Source organism: Moschus berezovskii, chromosome 18 (assembly GCF_049115385.1).
Source record: "Moschus berezovskii isolate FMDL1 chromosome 18, NW_MosBer_1.0, whole genome shotgun sequence".
NCBI classification, from domain to species: domain Eukaryota; kingdom Metazoa; phylum Chordata; class Mammalia; order Artiodactyla; family Moschidae; genus Moschus; species Moschus berezovskii.
The window spans coordinates 2,894,038-2,914,867 of NC_142477.1; the positions used below are offsets into that span (position 1 = coordinate 2,894,038).

Below are 20,830 nucleotides of genomic sequence, written 5' to 3' on the forward strand. Positions count from 1 at the left end.
ATGGGTGGTAACGGAAACAGTGATAATGCAAGTGCAATTACAAAGCAGAGTGTTATACATGTGATTTCATGGGGTAAAGAGCAATGCACTCACAAAACCTAAGCTAAACATGGAAGCAAGCTGGGACATGTGCTTTAGAGCCACACACTCTGTCACCAAAAGCCCTAGGTAGTCATCCTGTTTTTAGACTCGGAAGAGTGAGGAAGCCCGACTTCTTCCCTGGGGCCCCCGGCTTTTAACCTGGTTTCACACGTAGAGCTGGCCTGAGCGCACGGCCAGGCCCATCAGCAAGCAGACCAGTTGAGATTCTTGGGTTTTGTCCCCACCACATGCCCTGCACCCTGCAACCAGGCATCCCCAGTGGAAAATGTGCGGCACGGTTTTCACACGCCATGAGAGCTGCCTATGGTTACTTTCATGAAGCTGTCTGCTCCCTGAGAAGAGAAACTTCCCTGCAGCTGCTGTGCCCAGCACAGGCCAGGCCCAATGTTACAGAGGCAGGCTCTGGCTGAGTTCACGATGACGTGGTAAGCCAGTGGTCCAGAACTGAACTGAACTGAATTTGTCACGGTGCCATTATGGAATGATTAAAGACTAGGCAGTTTTAAAAAATCTTAGACCTCTGAGCGTAGCAAATGTACCTGATTTTCTTCTGGGTAAAAAGAGAAAAAACAAACAAACAAAAGAAAACCAGTGTGCTGGGGGAGGGACGCGGCAGGGAGGAGGCAGACACATATCCCAGTCGTGATGCCCAGCTTGTCTACTTCCTGCGGCGGGCTGTGCCACCTCCTTTGGGGCTTGGAGCGCCCACTGCTGGGCGAGCAGGAGCTCGGAAGCGAGGAGGCGGGATACAGGTTGAGGGAGTATGTATGGCAAAACCAACCAATATAGTATTGTAAAGTAATTAGCCTCCAAAAAGAATAATAATAATAAATAAATAAATACACTGAAAGAAGACATAAAGCCATTGACAGGACACATAGACATCCCTTTAATAAAATATAAATTTGACAAGCTGAAAAAATAAATAAATAAATAAAAAATAAATAAAATGACGGAGGTTGCCTAAGCTCCCGCTGCCCACACGGCTCTCAGTCTCCTCGGCCGACTGCTCCGTGTTCTTCTCTTCGATCAACCTAAAATAGAATAAAACCCGTCACGTGCCTTTGTCACCAGGGGAGTGTGTCTCGACAACACATTTGGGCTGGCATTCTGTGTCACGATTAGCAAATTCCAGGAACAGTTGCTCAATTAACATCTCAGCAAAAAGGTTCAACTTTCCCTCTTTTGAATATTCTCAAACTTAGAGTAACTAGCACTGAGTCTTACAAAGTGGCCCCTGATCATTCACGTTTGATTACACTTATTTACTCTAACATTCTGACGGGGCCTGGATGGCGACTCTCTCCCTGTGAGGAGATACCTGAAGTTGACAACCTCTACCTTTTCCCTGCTCTCAGGGCAGAGATGCACGTCAGTGCCTCAAGTCTTTTCCACTGGGAATCGGGAAATCTGTACAGTCAAAACAGAGATTCACGAACAAGCTGGAGTTTCTAAATACAAGTCCCCAGACCAGATGAAGTGCTGAGTTGATCTTTTTTTTTTTTTTTTTGAGGCTGTGTATGTACAAACGCATCACTTGATGAAGTTCTCCCCCAGCTTTATGTGAGTTTCTGGATTCATGTCAATGTGCCGTATTAACCTAGAATTCATGGTTACTGCTCTTCTCCCCTAGTGTGTCATGGAGGATGTTATACAGCAGTTTAAATACTCGATTATGCAAATAAAATGGTTTTCAAATTAAAATATAAGATTCTTACAGGAACTAAACTCTCCAGTTTCACTTCTACTTATACATCTTGAAAGTTTTTCAGTGTTGATAAGTTGATGGACAGAATTTACCATTACATCAAGTCAACTTGTTGTATAAGGAAAAATCACTTTTACCTGACAACTTGCTGTAAAAATAAGAATATTAATATATAACCATTCCATATTTCCTGCGGGGATGGGGAAAGACAATCTTTCTGAGCTCGTCTGTGCTCAAACACGGCCTACAAAGCAGTCCGTCTATGGCGTCAAAAGTGAGGTGGCACAACCTGCATTTGCTGGTTGTGCCATCCATCCCCTGCCTTTCCCCCAGTCCCCCCACGCTCGGCTGACAGGGACGGGCACCTCGGCCTCAGCTGACGTGGCGAGAACAATCTGAGCAGCAGCTCTGCCAGGTCCTGTGCAGGGTCGCCGGCCTGCAGCCACTCTGAACGTGGACTAGGGACAGGGGAACCGCTGTGCGGGTGTGGCACCAGGCAGGCCTCGGGGCCCCCAGCCACCCGGCTGTACCCAGGCCCAAGGCCCCCTGCTCACCACTAGGCGGGCCTTTGGATTCTGTCCCCTTTAGTAAATTGCTATAACTGCCAAGACGATGTCTAAAGAAAACTTCTTAAATCTACTGATGAGATGAGTAAAACTCAAACACATGTCCTTGGACCACTGTCTTCCAACATGCCAATCTTCACACGGTATTAAGTTAAAAGGGAAAATGCAGATCTGAGTGGGAATTTGCTAACCACAAAACCCCAGCTTTACTGATCCAGGCGGCTTTTCACCAGAACGTGGGAGGCTCTGAGCGACACAGGAGGGCACGCCCTCAGTGCTGGAGGGTGCACGGGCTGCAGGGGACACCGCCTCAGCACCTCACCCAACTTGGGGCTCAGAGCTGAGGCGGGGACACCCCACAATGCCCCCCACAGAGTGCTGACACCACACTGTGGACAGAACGCCCTGGCTGACTGAGCTCTAGAATCAAGGGCAATCTTGGAACTGAAAATTCTTGAGGCAGACATGAAGTCAGTTTTCTTACTATGGAACACTCAGACTTCTCTAAGGAGAAGACAGTTCCCCAGGGAAACCGAGTTTCCGGGGAGCTGGCATCAGGCGCACCCACCGGATCTCTTCGATGATGGTGTCCAGCTGCCCCTGAAGCATCACAGTCGGAGTCTCACCATCGTTCTGCCCGCTGGGTGACAGCTGAGTGGCCGAGCTGAAGAGGGTGACCCCGTCGCCCTTGCCATCAGACACGCCCTCGTCACTCTCGAACGCCTGGGCCATGTTGGCCAGCACGCTGGCTTGCTGCGCGCGATCCCAGCCCTGTTCCTTCAGGGTCTGCACCTGGGCACGAGAGGACCACGTCTCGTCAGCGACATTCAGGGAAGCTCAAGTCTATCAGGAACTGAACACAATTTTACATGGAAGCCCTGACTGAGGATAAATGGGCCATGCTTAGGAGACACTGGCATCTCTTAAGCGAGCAGTACTGAAGAAACGGGCAGGAGGAGAATTCAGTTCCCATATGGCCTGGTGACACTCAGCTCTTAGCGTGGACAGAAGGCAATCCTATGAGGTTATTCACAAGCGAGGGCTGATGGAGTCAGGGACAGAAAGCAAACATTAAAAAAAATACATCCATGCCCCCATCAGCCAGGCTGAAGGAAAATAAGGAAAAGCAATCCTTCAGCTCCAGAGCCGCTGGGTCCACCTCAGCTGTCATCACTTGTACTGGTTCACCGAGGAGGGCCATCCTCCCAGGTTCCCAGCCCTCCGTTTTCCAGGCTGGTCTGAACTCCCACGGACAGGAGAGAGCAGGGGCAGCCAGCGGACAGGAGGGCCAGCCCCGCCGCAGCTCTCCTCTCGGGGCACAGGCCCTCGGCTGTTCTGGGCGGCGGCCCCTCGCACTGCAAGGGCGGCTCTGTCATCAGAGACGCACGGGAGCGTGCCTGCAGGGCCCCGTGCCGCCCTCCCGCTCTCACATCTCACACCCTTCTCTCCGCAAATGTCCCCCCTGCCCCACTGTCACCCAGGTCCTGCCTTCTTTTCCCAGACATGACCTCAAAGCAACTGAGGGGCAGCCTCGAGATGCTGGCTTGCCGGCACCCTGTCTCCCGGGGCCAGTGCCCTCACCCCCTGTCTTCGTCACGACCCTTCCCCAGGGCAGGGCCACCCCCTTCGCTGGCTCCAGGACCACCTGCCATCATTCCTGCTCCGCTCCAGCGAACCAACTGCCTATTGGTTCACCCCCATTCACCCCCGCGCCTTCAAATCGCACAACGGGAACCAGCAGATTCCTCCTCCAGGGCTCCCTGCAGCGCCTGCTGCGAGTCTCTGAAAGTTCCCTGGGAGCGGCCTCTACTGTACTCCTCCCTGCCTGGTCTCCAGCTCTCTGCAAGCAGGCAGTGTGCCCTGCCCCGCAGGGCAGCTCCGCGGGGGCTCTCAACCCCTGGACTGCCAGCAAAGCCCCAGAAATAAACTTCTAAGAAAGAAACGAAGGGGTGAGGGTGGACCGAGAATAAAGTTCGAGCACGGCGGCTGCTAACACTGGGGCCATCGGGGGATCTGGCTCACTGATGCTTTCTGTAAGGGTTGTGGGCACACGTCTACGTCTGTTCCTTTACACACTGCCTGTGGATGCTGTCACGCTTATTGACTAGCATGAAATGTTGCTACTCAATTATTCGTAACCAGTAAAGACATTCACTCTGAGGCCCTCTTGGGAACAGTTTTCCAACTCCTGTCCTGGAGCTTTTCCCCACACACAGACCAAGCCGGGACAGGCCACGCCAGATGTGCCTCTTTGTAAAGGGGCCATGGGGCTGGCTCACCTTATCCTCCAGATCATCCATTCTCTTATTGTGTTCTTCCTTCACGTCATCTCCCTGCCTTGCCTACAACAGGAAAAACAAAAACTCATGAACTTCAAGAGCAAAGTACGGTCCTTCTTTTAAAAGCACCGGGGAGGGGAGAAGGAACAAGATGGCGGAGGAATAGGACGGCGAGACCACTCTCTCCCCCACAAATTCATCAAAAGAACATTTGAACGCAGAGTAAAGTCCACAAAACAACTTCTAAATGCTGGCAGAGGACGTCAGGCACCCAGAAAAGCAGCCCATTGTCTTCGAAAGGAGGTAGGAAAAAACATAAAAGATAAAAAGCGAGACAAAAGAAGTAAGGATGGAGCTCCGTTCCTGGAAGGGAGGCTTTAAAAAGAGAGAAGTTTCCAAACACCGGGAAACACTCTCAATGGCGAATCTGTGGCGAGCCTTGGAAGCTCAGAGGGCCACATAACCCTCTTTTTTTTTTTTAAGATTTTTTTTAAAACCCACAGATTACCCGCCAAACGGTAACTCCCAGCAGAGAAGCAGCGCAGACGCCTGCATACGCCATTAGCAAGCGGGGGCTGGGCATGGAGGAGCTGGCTGAACTTAGAGAGAGGACTGGGCTTGAATGCCGCGAGAACATTTTGAGAGAACTGGGGAGAGCAAAGCAGACTGTGGGACAGCTTCCCCACGAAAAGGCGGAAAGCTCTAACCTAAGACTCGGCCAGCCCCACTCACAGAATAAAGGACTGAGCAGAGTGAGCCGGCTGCGGTCGGCCCATCCCCCATCCCCCGCCGAGACAGGCAGGGAGCGCAGCCAGAGCCGGAGCGGGCAACCGCAGCCCCAGAAAGGCATCTGATACAAACTGCAGACAGGCTTCTTGCTAGTCAAGACGTTTTGGGCTCGGGCCGGTCGATATCCCCCTGAGAAGGTGCGCCGGTTTTACACCCAGAAAACTGAGTGGCGGGGACTGGGGAGGCGATAAGTCGCAGAGACCGCGCTCGCCAAACACCTGGTCCCCTGAGCTGCTCGGACCAGGGAAGGCACAAAACGCAGGCCCAACCAAGTCTGCGCCTTTTTGGAGTACCTGAGAACCTGAACTTGAGCCGCTCAGACCTGGGAAGTGCATACAACCCGGCACTGGCCTCGGACAGTTCCCGGCAGAGCAACCTAGAGCCTGTGCAGTGTAGACTGGGACAGCGTACGTGCTGTGAACCGGGGCAAACCCAGTGTGGCCGAGACGCTGCGAGCACTCCCCACAGATGCCAGAGATATTCGTCTGCAGCGTTCCTCCCTTCCCAGAACAGGACTGAACAACTGAGCCTTAAAAAGTGTCCACCCACCCCCTAGTATCAGGGCGGAAATTAGACACTGAAGAGACAAGCAAACAGAAGCTAAAACAGAGGGAACCACCTTGGAAATGACAGATAGAGACGTCTAGAGGCTACTCCAAGAATAAGACCAAAAACCAGAGGCAAGAGGCTTAAGCCCGAATCCTGAGAACACCAGAGAACTCCTGACTCCAGGGAACATTAATCGATAGGAGCTCATCAAACGTCTCCATACCTACACTAAAACCAAGCACCACCCAAGGGTCAACAAGTTCCAGAGCAAGACATACCACGCAAATTCTCCAGTAACACAGGAAACTAGCCCTGAGCTTCAATATACAGGCTGCCCAAAGTCACTCCAAACCCACTGACATCTCATAACTCATTACTGGACACTTCATTGCACTCCAGAGAGAACAAATCCAGCTCCACCCACCAGAACACCGACACAAGCTTCCATAACCAGGGAACCTTGACAAGTCACCTGTCCAACCCCACACACAGTGAGGAAACTACATAATAAAGAGAATTCCACAAACGGCCAGAAGAGGGAAAGGCCATCCCAAGCAAAGCATTATAAGCAAGATGAAGAGGCAGAGAAATACCCAGCAAGTAAAGGAACAAGATAAATGCCCACCAACACAAACAAAAGAGGAAGATATAGGGAATCTACCCGACAAAGAATTTCGAATTTTGGTGGTGAAAATGATTCAAAATCTTGAAAGCAAAATGAAGTTACAGATAAATAACCTGGAGAAAAGGATTGAGAAGATGGAAGAAAGGTTTAATAAGGACTTAGAGGAAATAAAAAAGAATCAATATACAATGAATAATGCAATAGATGAGATCAGAAACACTCTGGAGGGAACAAACAGTAGAATAACAGAGGCAGAAGACAGGATAAGCGAGCTAGAAGATAGAATTGTAGAAATAAATGAAACAGAGAGGAAAAAAGAAAAACAAATTAAAAGAAATGAGGACAATATTAGAGACCTCTGGGACAATGTTAAACGCTCCAACATTCGAATCATAGGAATCCCAGAAGAAGAAGACAAAAAGAAAGACCATGAAAGAATACTTGAGGAGATAATAGTTGAAAACTTCCCTAAAATAGGGAAAGAAATAATCACCCAAGTCGAAGAAACCCAGAGAGTCCCCAACAGGATAAACCCAAGGCGAAATACTCCAAGACACATATTAATCCAATTAACAAAGATCAAACACAAAGAACAAATATTAAAAGCAGCAAGGGAAAAAACAGCAAATAACACACAAGGGGATTCCCATAAGGATAACAGCTGATCTTTCAACAGAAACTCTTTAGGCCAGGAGGGAATGGCAAGACATACTTAAAGTGATGAAAGAAAATAACCTACAGCCCAGACTACTGTACCCAGCAAGGATCTCATTCAAATATGAAGGAGAAATCAAAAGCTTTACAGACAAGCAAAAGCTGAGAGAATTCAGCATTACCAAACCAGCTCTCCAACAAATGCTAAAGGATTTTTTCTAGACAGGAAAAACAGAAAGGGTGTATAAACTCGAACCCAAAGCAATAAAGAAAATGGCTACAGGATCGTACTTATCAATAATTACCTTAAACGTAAATGGGTTAAATGTCCCAACCAAAAGACAAAGGCTGGCTGAATGGATACAAAAACAAGACCCCCATATATGTTGTCTGCAAGAGACCCACCTCAAAACGAGGGACACATACAGACTGAAAGTGAAGGGCTGAAAAAGATATTCCATTCTAATAGAGACCAATAGAAAGCAGGAGTAGCAATACTCATATCAGATAAAATAGACTTTAAAACAAAGACTGTGAAAAGAGACAAAGAAGGAAACTACATAATGATCAAAGGATCAATCCTAGATGAAGATATAACAATTATAAATATTTATGCACCCAACATAGGAGCACCACAATATTTAAGACAATTACTAACAAGTATGAAAGGGGAAATTAACAATAATGCAATAATAGTGGGAGATTTTAATACCCCACTTACATCTATGGATAGATCAACTAAACAGAAAATTAACAAGGAAACACAAACTTTAAATGATACAATAGACCAGTTAGACCTAATAGATATCTATAGGACATTTCACCCCAAAACAATGAATTTCACCTTTTTCTCAAGAGCACATGGAACCTTTTCCAGGATAGATCACATCCTGGGCCATAAATCTAGCCTTGGTAACTTCAAAAAAGTTGAAATCATTCCAAGCATCTTTTCTGACCACAATGCAGTAAGATTAGATCTCAATTACGGGAGAAAAACTATTAAAAATGCCAACATATGGAGGCTGAACAACACGCTGCTGAATAATGAACAAATCATAGAAGAAATCAAAAGAGAAATCAAAATATGCATAGAAATGAAGGAAAATGAAAACACAACAACCCAAAACCTCTGGGACACTGTAAAAGCAGTGCTAAGGGGGAAGTTCATAGCAATACAGGCACACCTCAAGAAACAAGAAAAAAGTCAACTGATTAACCTAACTCTACATCTAAAGAACTAGAAAAGGAAGAAATGAAGAACCCCAGGGTCAGTAGAAGGAAAGAAATTGTAAAAATTAGGGCAGAGATAAATGCAAAAGAAACAAAAGAGACCATAGCAAAAATCAACAAAGCCAAAAGCTGGTTCCTTGAGAAGGTAAATGAAATTGACAAACCACTAGCCAGACTTATCAAGAAACATAGGGAGAAGAACCAAATCAATAAAATTAGAAATGAAAATGGAGAGATCACAACTGACAACACAGAAATACAAAGGATTATTAGAGAATACTATCAGCAATTATATGGCAATAAAATGAATAACCTGGAATAAATGGACAAATTCCTAGAAAAGTACAACTTTCCAAAACTGAACCAGGAAGAAATAGAAAATCTGAACAGACCCATCACAAGCACGGAACTAGAGGCTGTAATCAGGATTCTTCCAGCAAACAAAAGCCCAGGTCCAGACGGCTTCACTGCCGAATTCTACCAAAAATTTAAAGAAGAGCTAACACCTATTCTACTCAAACTCTTCCAGAAAATAGCAGAGGAAAGGAAACTTCCAAACACATTCTATGAGGCCACCATCACCCTAATCCCAAAACCTGGTAAAGACCCCACAAAAAAAGAAAACTACAGGCCAATATCACTGATGAACATAGATGCAAAAATCCTTAACAAAATTCTAGCAATCAGAATCCAACAACACATTAAGAAGATCATACATCATGACCAAGTGGGCTTTATCCCAGGAATGCAAGTTTTCTTCAATATCCGCAAATCAATCAGCGTAATACACCACATTAACAAACTGAAAAATAAAAATCATATGATTATCTCAATAGATGCAGAGAAAGTCTTCGACAAAATTCAACATCCATTTATGATAAAAACCCTCCAGAAAGTGGGAATAGAAGGGACATACCTCAACATAATAAAAGGTATATATGACAAACTCACAGCAAACATTATCCTCAATGGTGAAAAACTGAAAGCATTTCCCCTAAAGTCAGGAACAAGACAAGGGTGCCCACTCTCACCACTACTATTCAACATAGTCCTGGAAGTTTTGGCCACAGCAATCAGAGCAGAAAAAGACATAAAAGGAATACAAATTCGAAAAGAAGAAGTAAAACTATCATTGTTCACTGATGACATGATCCTCTACACAGAAAACCCTAGAGGCTCTACCAGAAAACTACTAGAGCTAATCAATGATTACAGTAACGTTGCAGGATATAAAATCAACACACAGAAATCCCTTGCATTCCTATACACTAATAATGAGAAAATAGAAAGAGAAATTAAGGAAACTATTCCATTCACTGTTGCAACGAAAAGAATTAAATACTTAGGAATATATCTACCTAAGGAAACAAAAGACTTGTACATAGAAAACTATAAAATGCTACTGAAAGCAATCAAAGACGACACTAATAGATGGAGAAATATACCATGTTCATGGATTGGAAGAATAAATATTGTAAAAATGAGTATACTACCCAAAGTAATTTATACATTCAATGCAATCCCTATCAAGCTACCAACAATATTTTTCACAGAACTAGAACAAATAATCTCACAATTTGTATGGAAATACAAAAAATCTCGAATACCCAAAGCAATCTTGAGGAAGAAAAATGGAACTGGGGGAATTAACCTGCCGGACTTCACGCTCTACTACAAAGCCACAGTCATCAAGACAGTATGGTACTGGCATAAAGACAGAAATATAGATCAACGGAACAAAATAGAAAGCCCAGAGATAAATCCACGCACCTATGGACACCTCATCTTTGACAAAGGAGGCAAGAATATAAAATGGAGAAAAGACAGTCTCTTTAACAAGTGGTGCTGGGAAAACTGGTCGGCCACTTGTAAAAGAATGAAACTAGAACACTTCCTAACACCATACACAAAAATAAACTAAAAATGGATTAGAGCGCTAAATGTAAGACCAGAAACTATAAAACTCCTAGAGGAGAACGTAGGCAAAACACTCTCCGACATAAATCACAGCAGGATCCTCCATGACCCACCTCCCAGAATATTGGAAATAAAAGCAAAAATAAACAAATGGGACCTAATTATAATCAAAAGCTTCTGCACAGCAAAGGAAACTATAAGTAAGGTGAAAAGACAGCCTTCAGAATGGGAGAAAATAATGGCAAATGAAGCAACTGATAAAGGATTAATCTCCAAAATATACAAGCAGCTCCTGCAGCTCAATTCCAGAAAAATAAATGACCCAATCAAAAAATGGGCCAAAGAACTAAACAGACATTTCTCCAAAGAAGACATAAAGATGGCTAACAAACACATGAAAAAATGCTCAACATCCCTCATAATCAGAGAGATGCAAATCAAAACCACAATGAGATACCATTTCACACCAATCAGAATGGCTGCTATCCAAAAGTCTACATGCAATAAATCTGGAGAGGATGTGGAGAGAAAGGAACCCTCTTACACTGTTGGTGGGAATGCAAACTAGTACAGCCACTGTGGAGAACAGTGTGGAGATTCCTCAAAAAACTGGAAATAGAACTGCCATATGATCCAGCAATCGCACTCCTGGGCATACACACTGAGGAAACCAGAATTGAAAGAGACACATGTACTCCAATGTTCACTGCAGCACTGTTTATAATAGCCCGGACATGGAAGCAACCTAGATGTCCATCTGCAGACGAATGGATAAGAAAGCTTTGGTACATATACATAATGGAGTATTATTCAGCCATTAAAAAGAAAACATTTGAATCAGTTCTAATGAGGTGGATGAAACTGGAGCCTATTATACAGAGTGAAGTAAGCCAGAAAGAAAAATACAAATACAGTATATTAACGCATATATATGGAATTTAGAAAGATGCAAATGATAACCTGTATACGAGACAGCAAAAGAGATACAGATGTATAGAACAGTCTTTGGGACTCTATGGGAGAGGGTGAGGGTGGGATGATTTGGGAGAATGGCATTGAAACACGTATGTTGTTATATGTGAAACGAATCACTAGTTCAGGGTCAATGCATGTTATAGGATGCTCGGGGCTGGCATGCGGGGATGACCCAGAGGGAGGATAAAGGGAGGAGGGAGGTGGGAGGGGGGTTCAGGAGGGGGAACTTATGTAAACCCGGGGCGAATTCATGTCAGTGTATAGCAAAACCAACCAATATAATATTGTAAAATAATTTGCCTCCAATACAAAATAAATTAATTACCAAAAAATAAATAAATAAATAAAAGCACCGGGGAGCCGTGACGTGAGCAGCCTGTGCGCTGGTTCTCGAGGCGGTCCCCTCCCACGGCCACCTCTGGTGGGCTCTTGAGCATCCCCAGAGCAGACGGGCAGGGGCAGAGAGAGGCAGGGTCTTCACTAGTCAAAGGTCACTCCCAATGCTTCGCTTTGGCTGAGCACCTGGGGGACCTTAGTGTCACCAGCCATTACCTGTTGGAGGAGCTTGGGGAGCAAGCAAATTTACACTCAGAAACAAGCAGACTTTAAAGGGGATCAGCTTACACACACGTTGGTAGAGAAAATTCCCAGTACATAAACAGAAGCTTGAGTCTGGTTTAAGGGGGTAAAATGAATTCAAGTTATAAAGCAAAAGGTGAGAAAATTCATTTTGGGAAAAAAGCCAGTGGAGATAGACGTTCACATATTTTTCTTTACATGCAACATCACTTAAATTCTTTGTAATGATTGCTGTTGTTCAGGCGTGTCTGACTCTTTGTGACCCCATGGACTGCAGCATGCCAGGCTTCCCTGTCCTTCACTATCTCCCAGAAGTTGCTCAAACTCACGTCCATCGGGTCAGTGATGCCATCCAACCGTCTCGTCCTCTGTCGCACCTTCTCCTCCTGCCTTCGATCTTTCCTAGCATCAGGGTCTTTTCCAATCTGTCAGTTCTTTGCATCAGGTGGCCAAAGTACTGAACCTTCAGCCTCAGCATCAGTCCTTCCAATGCATATTCAGGACTGATTTCCTTTAGGATTGATTGATCTCCATGCAGTCCAGGGGACTCTCAAGATTCTTCTCCAACACCTCAGTTCAGAAGCATCGATTCTTTGGTGCTCAGCTTCTTTACGGTCCAACTCTCACATCCATACATGACTACTGGAAAAACCATAGCTGTAACTAGGTGTTCCTTTGGTGGCAAAGTAATGTCTCTGCTTTTTAATATGCTGTCTAGCTTGGCCATAGTTTTTCTCCCAATGATAATTCATATTCAGTTCAGTTCACTTGCTCAGTCGTGTCTGACTGTGCGACCCCATGAATCACAGCACGCCAGGCTTCCCTGTCCATCACCAACTCCCAGAACTTGCTCAAACTCATGTCCATTGAGTTGGTGATGCCGTCCAACCATCTCATCCTCTGTCACCCACTCTCTTCCTGCCTTCAATCTTTCCCAGCATCAGGGTCTTTTCCAATATGAAAATTCATATTAAAAAACTGGAAATAATTACCTCAAGCAATTTTTAAATGTAATAACAAAGTTGGCAAGTCTGTGTTTTATAAAATGAGCATCAAGCTCGTGGTTTAAAAAGCTGTTTTAGGACATACTATATTAAAAAAAAAAAAATGGAGAGAAGACAAAAGAATGATCTATTTGAGACTGGCCCTGTGTTAGAAATTGCTGAGGCTAATTGCTGGGTCATGGGCATTTATTATACTATATTATAGAAGTGGTATATGATTATACCACTTTTGTGCATGTTTGAAATTTTCCACCTTAAAAAATTAAAAAACAGGTTCAGTTCAGTTCAGTCGCTCAGTCGTGTCTGACTCTCCGCGACCCCATGAATCACAGCACGCCAGGCCTCCCTGTCCATCACCAACTCCCGGAGTTCACTCAAACTCATGTCCATAGAGTCGGTGATGCCATCCAGCCATCTCATCTCGGTCGTCCCCTTCTCCTCCCGCCCCCAACCTTTCCCAGCATCAGAGTCTTTTCCAGTGAGTCAACTCGTCGCATGAGGTGGCCAAAGTATTGCAGCTTCAGCTTTAGCATCAGTCCTTCCAATGAACACCCAGGATCGATCTCCCCCAGAATGGACTGGCTGGATCTCCTTGCGGTACAAGGGTCTCTCAAGAGTCTTCTCCAGCACCACAGTTCAAAAGCATCAATTTTTCGACGATCAGCTTTCTTCACAGTCCAACCCTCACATCCATACATGACCATGGGAAAAACCATAGCCTTGACTAGACGGACCTTTGTTGGCAAAGTAATGTCTCTGCTTTTTAATATATTATCAAGGTTGATCATAACTTTCCTTCCAAGGAGTAAGCGTCTTTTAATTTCATGGCTGCAATCAGCATCTGCAGTGATTTTGGAGCCCAAAAAAACAAAGTCTGACACTGTTTTATTTTCTGTTAAAGTCTTCTCCAGCAACACAGTTCGAAAGCATCAGTTCTTCAATGCTCAGCCTTCTTTATGGTCCAATTTTCACACCCATACGTAACTACTGGAAAAACGATAGCTTTGACTATACGGACCTTTGTCGGCAAAGTGATGTCTCTACTTCTCAATATGCTGTCTAGGTTTGTCATAGCTTTCGAAGGAGTAAGCATTTTTAAATCTCATGGCTGTAGTCACAGTCTGCAGTGATTTTTGAGCCCAAGGAAACAAAACCTCTCACAGCTTCCACAGTACGGCATCGGCATTCAAATATTTTTAAAGCAAAACAAAAGTTTACTTTGAACTGGCTTAGTCATAAACAGCATCCCAAGCTCAACAGCCTCTGAGCAGCTGTTCTGAAAGTAAGGAAGTGCACCCCTGATTGGGAGACATTGAGCTCTCTGCCTAAGCGGGGAGGGCGCCTCACCGTGGGTCTCACCATGGGAGTCAGAACCACTGCCCCCTGGGAGCCCACGTCTGAGGCTCTGCAGTCCAGGCCCAGGAACACAGGCATGGTGGGGACAGTGCTGACACGTGAGGCTTTAAAACCCTCAGTAAACAATAGCATATGGTACGTAGTATTTTCTGATCTGCCTTTTGCAGCCACTATTTTGTATATCGTAATGCATTCCACCTCATACATTTCAATGACTTTCTAGTGTTTTATTTTTGTGGTGGGGCCAATGATACATGTTGGCACACACCGGCCCGACTCACTTTGTTTGAGAGAAGCCAGATTTGGTTTTCCTGGTTAAGTCCTGATTATCTGAGACCACACGGGAACAGGAGCGAGTAAGGCTCATCAAAACATAGGAAGGACAAATCCTAATCAGACCGGAGCTCTAACCCTGCCTTTTGTCACAATGACCCAGTTCTCAACAGGCTAGCCCACTGCCCTGAAGTTCCCTGCTGCTCTGTGCTCTTTCAGTAAAAACGCTAACAAGCCAACAGATTCACGTTCAAATAAAACAAGGGAGTCAGGAGAGGAATTCCACAAAATGGTTAAACCAAGTCCCAAATAATTCAAACCTGCAAGTTGCAGTCACCCCCAAATTTTAAAAAATGTATTTCTTTCCAGTACGCTGATTTACCATGATTTACCATGATGTACATCATGATTTACCATGACATACCGTGATGTACATAATTTACATGATGTACATGTTTTAGGGTCATAAGAACTTTACACGGGGACTTGATTTCCAGCGTGGGAGGTCACATGAAAAGGTCTTTACCTTCCCTCCTCAGTAATTCAATACTATAAAAGTCAGACACAGTACAGTAAAGGCCATTACCTGTCGATGCATAGAATCCTCATTTGCGATTTCATTTTCAAGTTTATCATTGAAATCATGCACATAGGCAGCTTCACGCTGTGTGGCGAGGGAGCGTTTCTCTAGGGTAATGATTCTCTTTTCCAAGTCCTCCTTCTGGGCCATGGCCTACACCGGGCATTGCAGAGGAGAAAAGGTAAGTTGTTATCATGGAACACTCCGATACACTTAAGAGTAACAAAGCTGGACTAAATTCTAAGTTTCAAATCAAACATAAAGTCAGTGTACTCAAAATTAAACTCCTAGACGTGGCAGTTTTCTTGAACGTGAGCAAAAGCACGCCTACCTCAAAGGTCACATTTGCCACGATGGGCAGCCATCTGTCGGAATGTTCTGCCCGACTAATCGGTTTACCAAGCTTCTTTGCTATATAATAAATCCAAACAGCAAACAAAAAGTATACTAATCTACCCTGTTATTGCAAGAATTCCAGGAGGGAAGGTATCTGGCATGAAGTCAGGACCTCTGTCTGCTACACCATACAGGCGGACTTGACCCAGAACAGGGAGGGACCTTCAACAGACCCAAGAGGGGGCTCTGAGGCTCGTTTCCTCGGGTAAAAGTTGGAAAAATCTCATGCAATTTCCTCAAAATTAAAGTAAGACTATTAATGAGTGGAAACAGAAGTCAAAGTGTAACACAACTGGAGGCAGCCTTCTCAAGCAAAGTTAAACCACATGTATGAAATGCTCAAACCAGGACCAGAACTTGCTGCTGGTGCGACTCCTGTCTGCCAGCTCAAAATCCATTTTGGGTCCCTCCGCGGTCACTAAGTAACCAATGTAGGCCAAATCCTAATATTAAAAGTGAAAGGTCTTAAAAACACTTTTTCCAGAATTCTCAACGTATTAAACTCTGTCACCTAATCTCCTCCTGTTGCCAAAGAGTAGTGTGAGAAGGTTATACAAACATGTGCAAATATTTCTGTTTTGAGTTCTCACACAGAATTCCTCACACCAAGCTACTAAACAAGTACACCTGCTGGAACACATGCTGGAGGGGCTCTGTCTGAGACGGTGTCACGGGGGAGGGGTGGGGCAGGGTGGGGGCTGTCTGTCTGCATACAGAGGAGAGATGAGGCTCACAGGAGGAGGCCTGAACCCCCAGCACTCTTCTGTTTTCACAATGACCGTTAGGTAGTTTCTCATAAATCATGACACCCGCAGACACGACTGCCAGAAACATCAGGAGTCTACGCGGTTACACAGCTCGAGCCTGAGGACCTGAGGGTGAGCAAGTGCCACTCGACTGGTCTGACCGCCGGGATCACCGTCACACATCCCTGTCAAGGAGCGGAAGCTCAGCAAACCAGAGAAGACGGCCAGGCAAGCTGCCTCGGCAGAGCCCACACAGCATGCTCCCATCTCTCCGAGAGAACGGCCTCCACAGACGTCACCAGACTCGGCTGAGCGAATCAGAAGGAATCTCAGCATCGTCAGGAATACATTCGACAGGCAGGTGGGGGGGCGTGTGAACTGGGAGACTGGGGCTGGCATGTATACATTGCTGATACTACGTATCAAGTCAACAGCCAGTAAGGACCTAGTGTACAGCACAGGGAAGGCTCCTCAGTGCTCTGTGGTGAAGGAAATGGGTAGGAAATCTAAACAACAGGGATATACGTAGATATATATACACATATACATGACTGATTCAGTTTGCTGCACAGCAGAAATTGATCCAGCAGTGTAAAGCAACTACATGCCAAGAAATGAATGAATGGATAAATGAATGTTTTAAAAGGAACACACTGGGCCCCCTAGAACTTGTAGAAATGAGGAGTCCACACCCAGGGTGCAGCACAGCGCAAGGGCTACCCTCATGTTGGTCCACTGCCAACGGACCGCCTGGATCAGGCCTCTTCTACCCCAGAGACCTCGACACAGAGGCGGGGAGACAGCCTGTCGTGGTCTCACCAGAGCTCTGCTCTTACTCGTGCAGCCATCCCGAGGCTGAGATCACCGGGAGAACAAGGGACCCACAACCACCTCAGGGCAACAGACACGGCCGCCGTCACTCACTTCGCGGACATCCCGCTCCAGTTTCATGTTCACTTCCTCAGACTTGAGGAGTTTCTTCCTGGCCGTGTCCAGGTCCTCCTCCAGCTCTCTCACGTGGGCAGAGAGGGCTGCCAGGCGCTCTTTCATCTGGCTCTGCTCCCGCAACTGCTTGTCTATGACTTCCTGGAGCTCACTCATCTTAGCCAGGTTTTGCTCGTGGCTTAGAGAGCCATCAGACGATCTCTGAGGGGGAAAGGAAGCCTTAGACAGCCTTGTTTTGGGAGGGAGGGGACACAGCACTTCCAGGAAATCGGCGAGGTCAAAACTGCCTTCTGCACCTCTGGGAGTTCACAGGACCCTCACGGCCGCTCAGACCTACATGGTGCATTGGTGATTTTGTCCATCCCGATTAGAACCGGGTGATTAGAGTCAGACTTTGTCTTCTCCTGGACAAAGGGGTGCTTAAGAGATCCTGCAGCTCTGAGCCACAAGTCTAGTTTGCTAGTCATTAAAATACCCCAGGTGGGCGGGTCCTCAATCAGAAAGATAAATAGCATGTGATTCCCACCACTACAGCCTTCATACATTTTTAAAACGAAAGGATACAAATGACAAACCTTTAACTGAAATTACACGATGACTGATCAAACTTACCTCTTTATGTGTAGCACCTAATTCTTCTTCTAACAAATGACACCTTTCGAGTGCTATACCTAACCGCTCTCTGAACTCAAATACAAGGCGTCGAGTCACTGTGTGTTGATGTGTGTATACACGTTAGTGCACTCCTCATTCTATACTCACTCTAATACATGGCTACTGTAACAGATTATCTTTAATGGCTCTCATTGATCTTAACATCAAGAAAATCTGCTTGTTAACAGCTTTAAATTCTAAGTTTGAGAGAACAAAATGTTATCCTAAATTAATTATATTGCCCAGTTTTTAACTGCAAATTGATATACAGAATATAATAAACCTTGAGACATTTATGCCAACTAATACTTTTTAACTGGGGGCTTCCCAGGTGGCTCAGTGGTAAAGAACCCGCCTGCCAACGCAAGAGGGCAGGTTCGATCCCTGGGTTGGGAAGATCCCCTGGAGTAGAAGATGGCCACCCACTCCAGTATTCTTGCCTGGGAAGCCCCATGAAGAGAGGAGCATGGTGGGCTATAGTCCACAGGGTCACAAAGATACAGACATGACTGAGCATATACGTAGGCAATGCTTTTTAACCATATAAAACTCTGACTTCTTACAGAAAAAAATGTATTTACAAGAATTCAAGAAGCTCAAAAGTCAACTAGTTACATAAATACATGCATCATCCACCTAACAAGGCAGCAAGTGTACAAATTCAGGAGGTTGGGTGGCTGGTACCTTCTCATCCAGGGCCTTGTGGTGGTCAAAAAGAAATTTCAGCGCCCTGAGCACCTCCAACTCGCTGGTCATGCTGGCTGAGGGCTGCTCCTGCTGCTTGCCCGCCGTCATCTGGAGGGATGGCACATTCCGGGAAACCAGGTACTCCAGGTGCTCCAGCAGCAGCTGCAGGGTGGGGCCAAAGGAGCACCTTCAACCTCATACTTGCATTCAGGGCCGGTAACTCCTCTCAGCCTCACTCTAAAACCGAAACCATGCTAAGGCATGTCAGAAACCCGCCAGTTCAGTCTCAAGTTAGAGTGGACTTCCCAGGTGGCCCAGTTGTTAAGACTCCACACTTCTGCAGGGGTCATGGGTTTTAATCCCTGGTCGGGGAACTAAGATCCCACACAAAGTGTAGCATGGACAAAAATGTAAGTGAAGAGAACTCCCCCTCAAATGTAATAAAATTACATTAGCTCTCATCATAAATTTGAAGCAAGGTATGAGAACCACGAACTGATCCACCCCAGTCTGCTCAGTGGGACGATGTGAAAAATGACTTGAAAATCAGACAGAGTTTAAAGTCAGCAGCACAGAGCCCAGAGGTAACTGCCGTGGGGCAAATGTCAACACGTCAGAATCCCTCTACTGACCCTGGTGTTGTTCCTTTCGGCTCTGAGCTCAGCGAGTTCTTCTTCTCTTTCCAGGAGCTGCTTCCTATATACATTTACCTCCTTGGTAGAAGTCGGAAACTTCTAGAAAACAATTAAATGAGTCACTAAATGCAAACACAAGTTAAAAAGAGAGCGAGACAATGAAGACTGACCCTGTCAAGTCTCTCCAGGCTCCACACAAAGGATCTCCCTGCTCCCCCAGAGAAGAGGGGGTCCGCTGACCCCAAGACCACACAGACCACCACAACTCAGACCGGCCATCAGCCTCCACCACGACCTGGCTGGCACGCGGCAAGGGAGAACCCAGAATCCAAGCCTGCCTTCTCAAGACCCAGGGACATCTGAGAAACGTTCCTAAACATAAACCTAACAACAAAGTGGATGAAGAGATTCTTAAACGACACACAGACAAGTGACCTAGAACCACTGGGGAGAGTGAGGAAGAAAGGCAAGGTCTACAAGGCCACCAGGCTTCGGAGTGTTCCTCTGGGAAAAAGGCTGATGGCACCCCAAGGCCATCTGTTAGCTTGACTCTAGTGAAGTCACACAGTCATTCAATAAACTGGTTAAAATGTTAAATCAGACAGAGACGCTGGAGCGCTCCTCCCTGGGGTTAGGGGGGGACGGTGGGGGAAGGCTGCTGAGACTGAGCTTACAAGGACCCCCTAGCCTCAAGTCACTCAAACCCTGAGTGAACAGAGAGCTCTGTGTCCACTAGAGGTCTGCGTCAGAGGAAACTCTGGAGAAGACAGCATCACCAGAACCTCTAGGGTTTTCCATACAGAATGCCCAACATGCAACCAAAAAAGCAAAAAAGGGTGTAACAACAAATACGAGCAAGAGAAAAAGAACCGAAACAGACCCAGAGGTATCAATGTATATCAGCATATCAGAGGTGTGTGTGTGCTACAGGGATCAAATGCAAATGTCACCAGTTCAAAAATACACTTGAAAAAAGGAAAAATTTCTGAGAATCAAAAGCGATTCTAGAACTTTACAATAACAGTGAACTGAATTTAAGATCTCAGTCTCTGGGCTTAACATCAAATTGGACGTAGCTGAAGAGAGGATCAGTGAACTGAAGGATGGATCGGTTAAAAAAAAAAAATATATATATATATATGTGGGGAAAAAAGTATAGAATATATCAAAGGAGCCCATTGTTAAACTACGTTGTTAAAAACTATAAATGGGGACCCTCATAGTGGAGAAAAGACAGAAAGGGGAATAAGAAATGCCTACAGGGGTTGAAACTTAAGAGTCTCTTAATGAAAGTGAAAGAAGAGAGTGAAAAAGCTGGCATAAAACTCAACATGCAAAAAATGAAGATCATGGCATACGGCCCCATCACTTCATGGCAAATAAATGGGGAAACAATGGAAACAGTGACAGATTTTATTTTCTTGGGCTCCAAAATTACTGCAGATGGTGAAATTAAAAGATGTTTGCTCCTTGGAAGGAAAGCTATGAAAAACCTAGACAGCATATTAAAAAGCAGAGATATTACTTTGCCGACAAAGGTTCATTTAGCCAAAGCTATGTAGGAGCTCATTTAGTACTAGT

General features: G+C 45.5%; 1 protein-coding gene across 2 annotated transcripts in view; it reads right to left on the reverse strand.

Moving 5' to 3' along the window:
• Window positions 1–978: 978 nt before the first annotated feature.
• Window positions 979–20,830, reverse strand: part of LOC129560659 (uncharacterized) — a 34,655-nt gene continuing 14,803 nt past the window's right edge. Inside the window, exons 3-9 of one of the 2 annotated variants that reach the window (XM_088827601.1) lie at window positions 19,247–19,345; window positions 18,612–18,776; window positions 17,253–17,474; window positions 15,193–15,339; window positions 4,656–4,718; window positions 2,945–3,168; window positions 979–1,136 (exon numbers count right to left, since the gene is read on the reverse strand). In XM_088827601.1, coding sequence (XP_088683727.1) covers window positions 992–1,136; window positions 2,945–3,168; window positions 4,656–4,718; window positions 15,193–15,339; window positions 17,253–17,474; window positions 18,612–18,722 — 912 coding nt within the window. In that variant the 5' untranslated portion in view covers window positions 18,723–18,776; window positions 19,247–19,345 and the 3' untranslated portion in view covers window positions 979–991. Of the gene's footprint in view, window positions 1,137–2,944; window positions 3,169–4,655; window positions 4,719–15,192; window positions 15,340–17,252; window positions 17,475–18,611; window positions 18,777–19,246; window positions 19,349–20,830 lie in introns of both variants that reach the window. The other variant, XM_088827600.1, reaches the window with a different exon arrangement.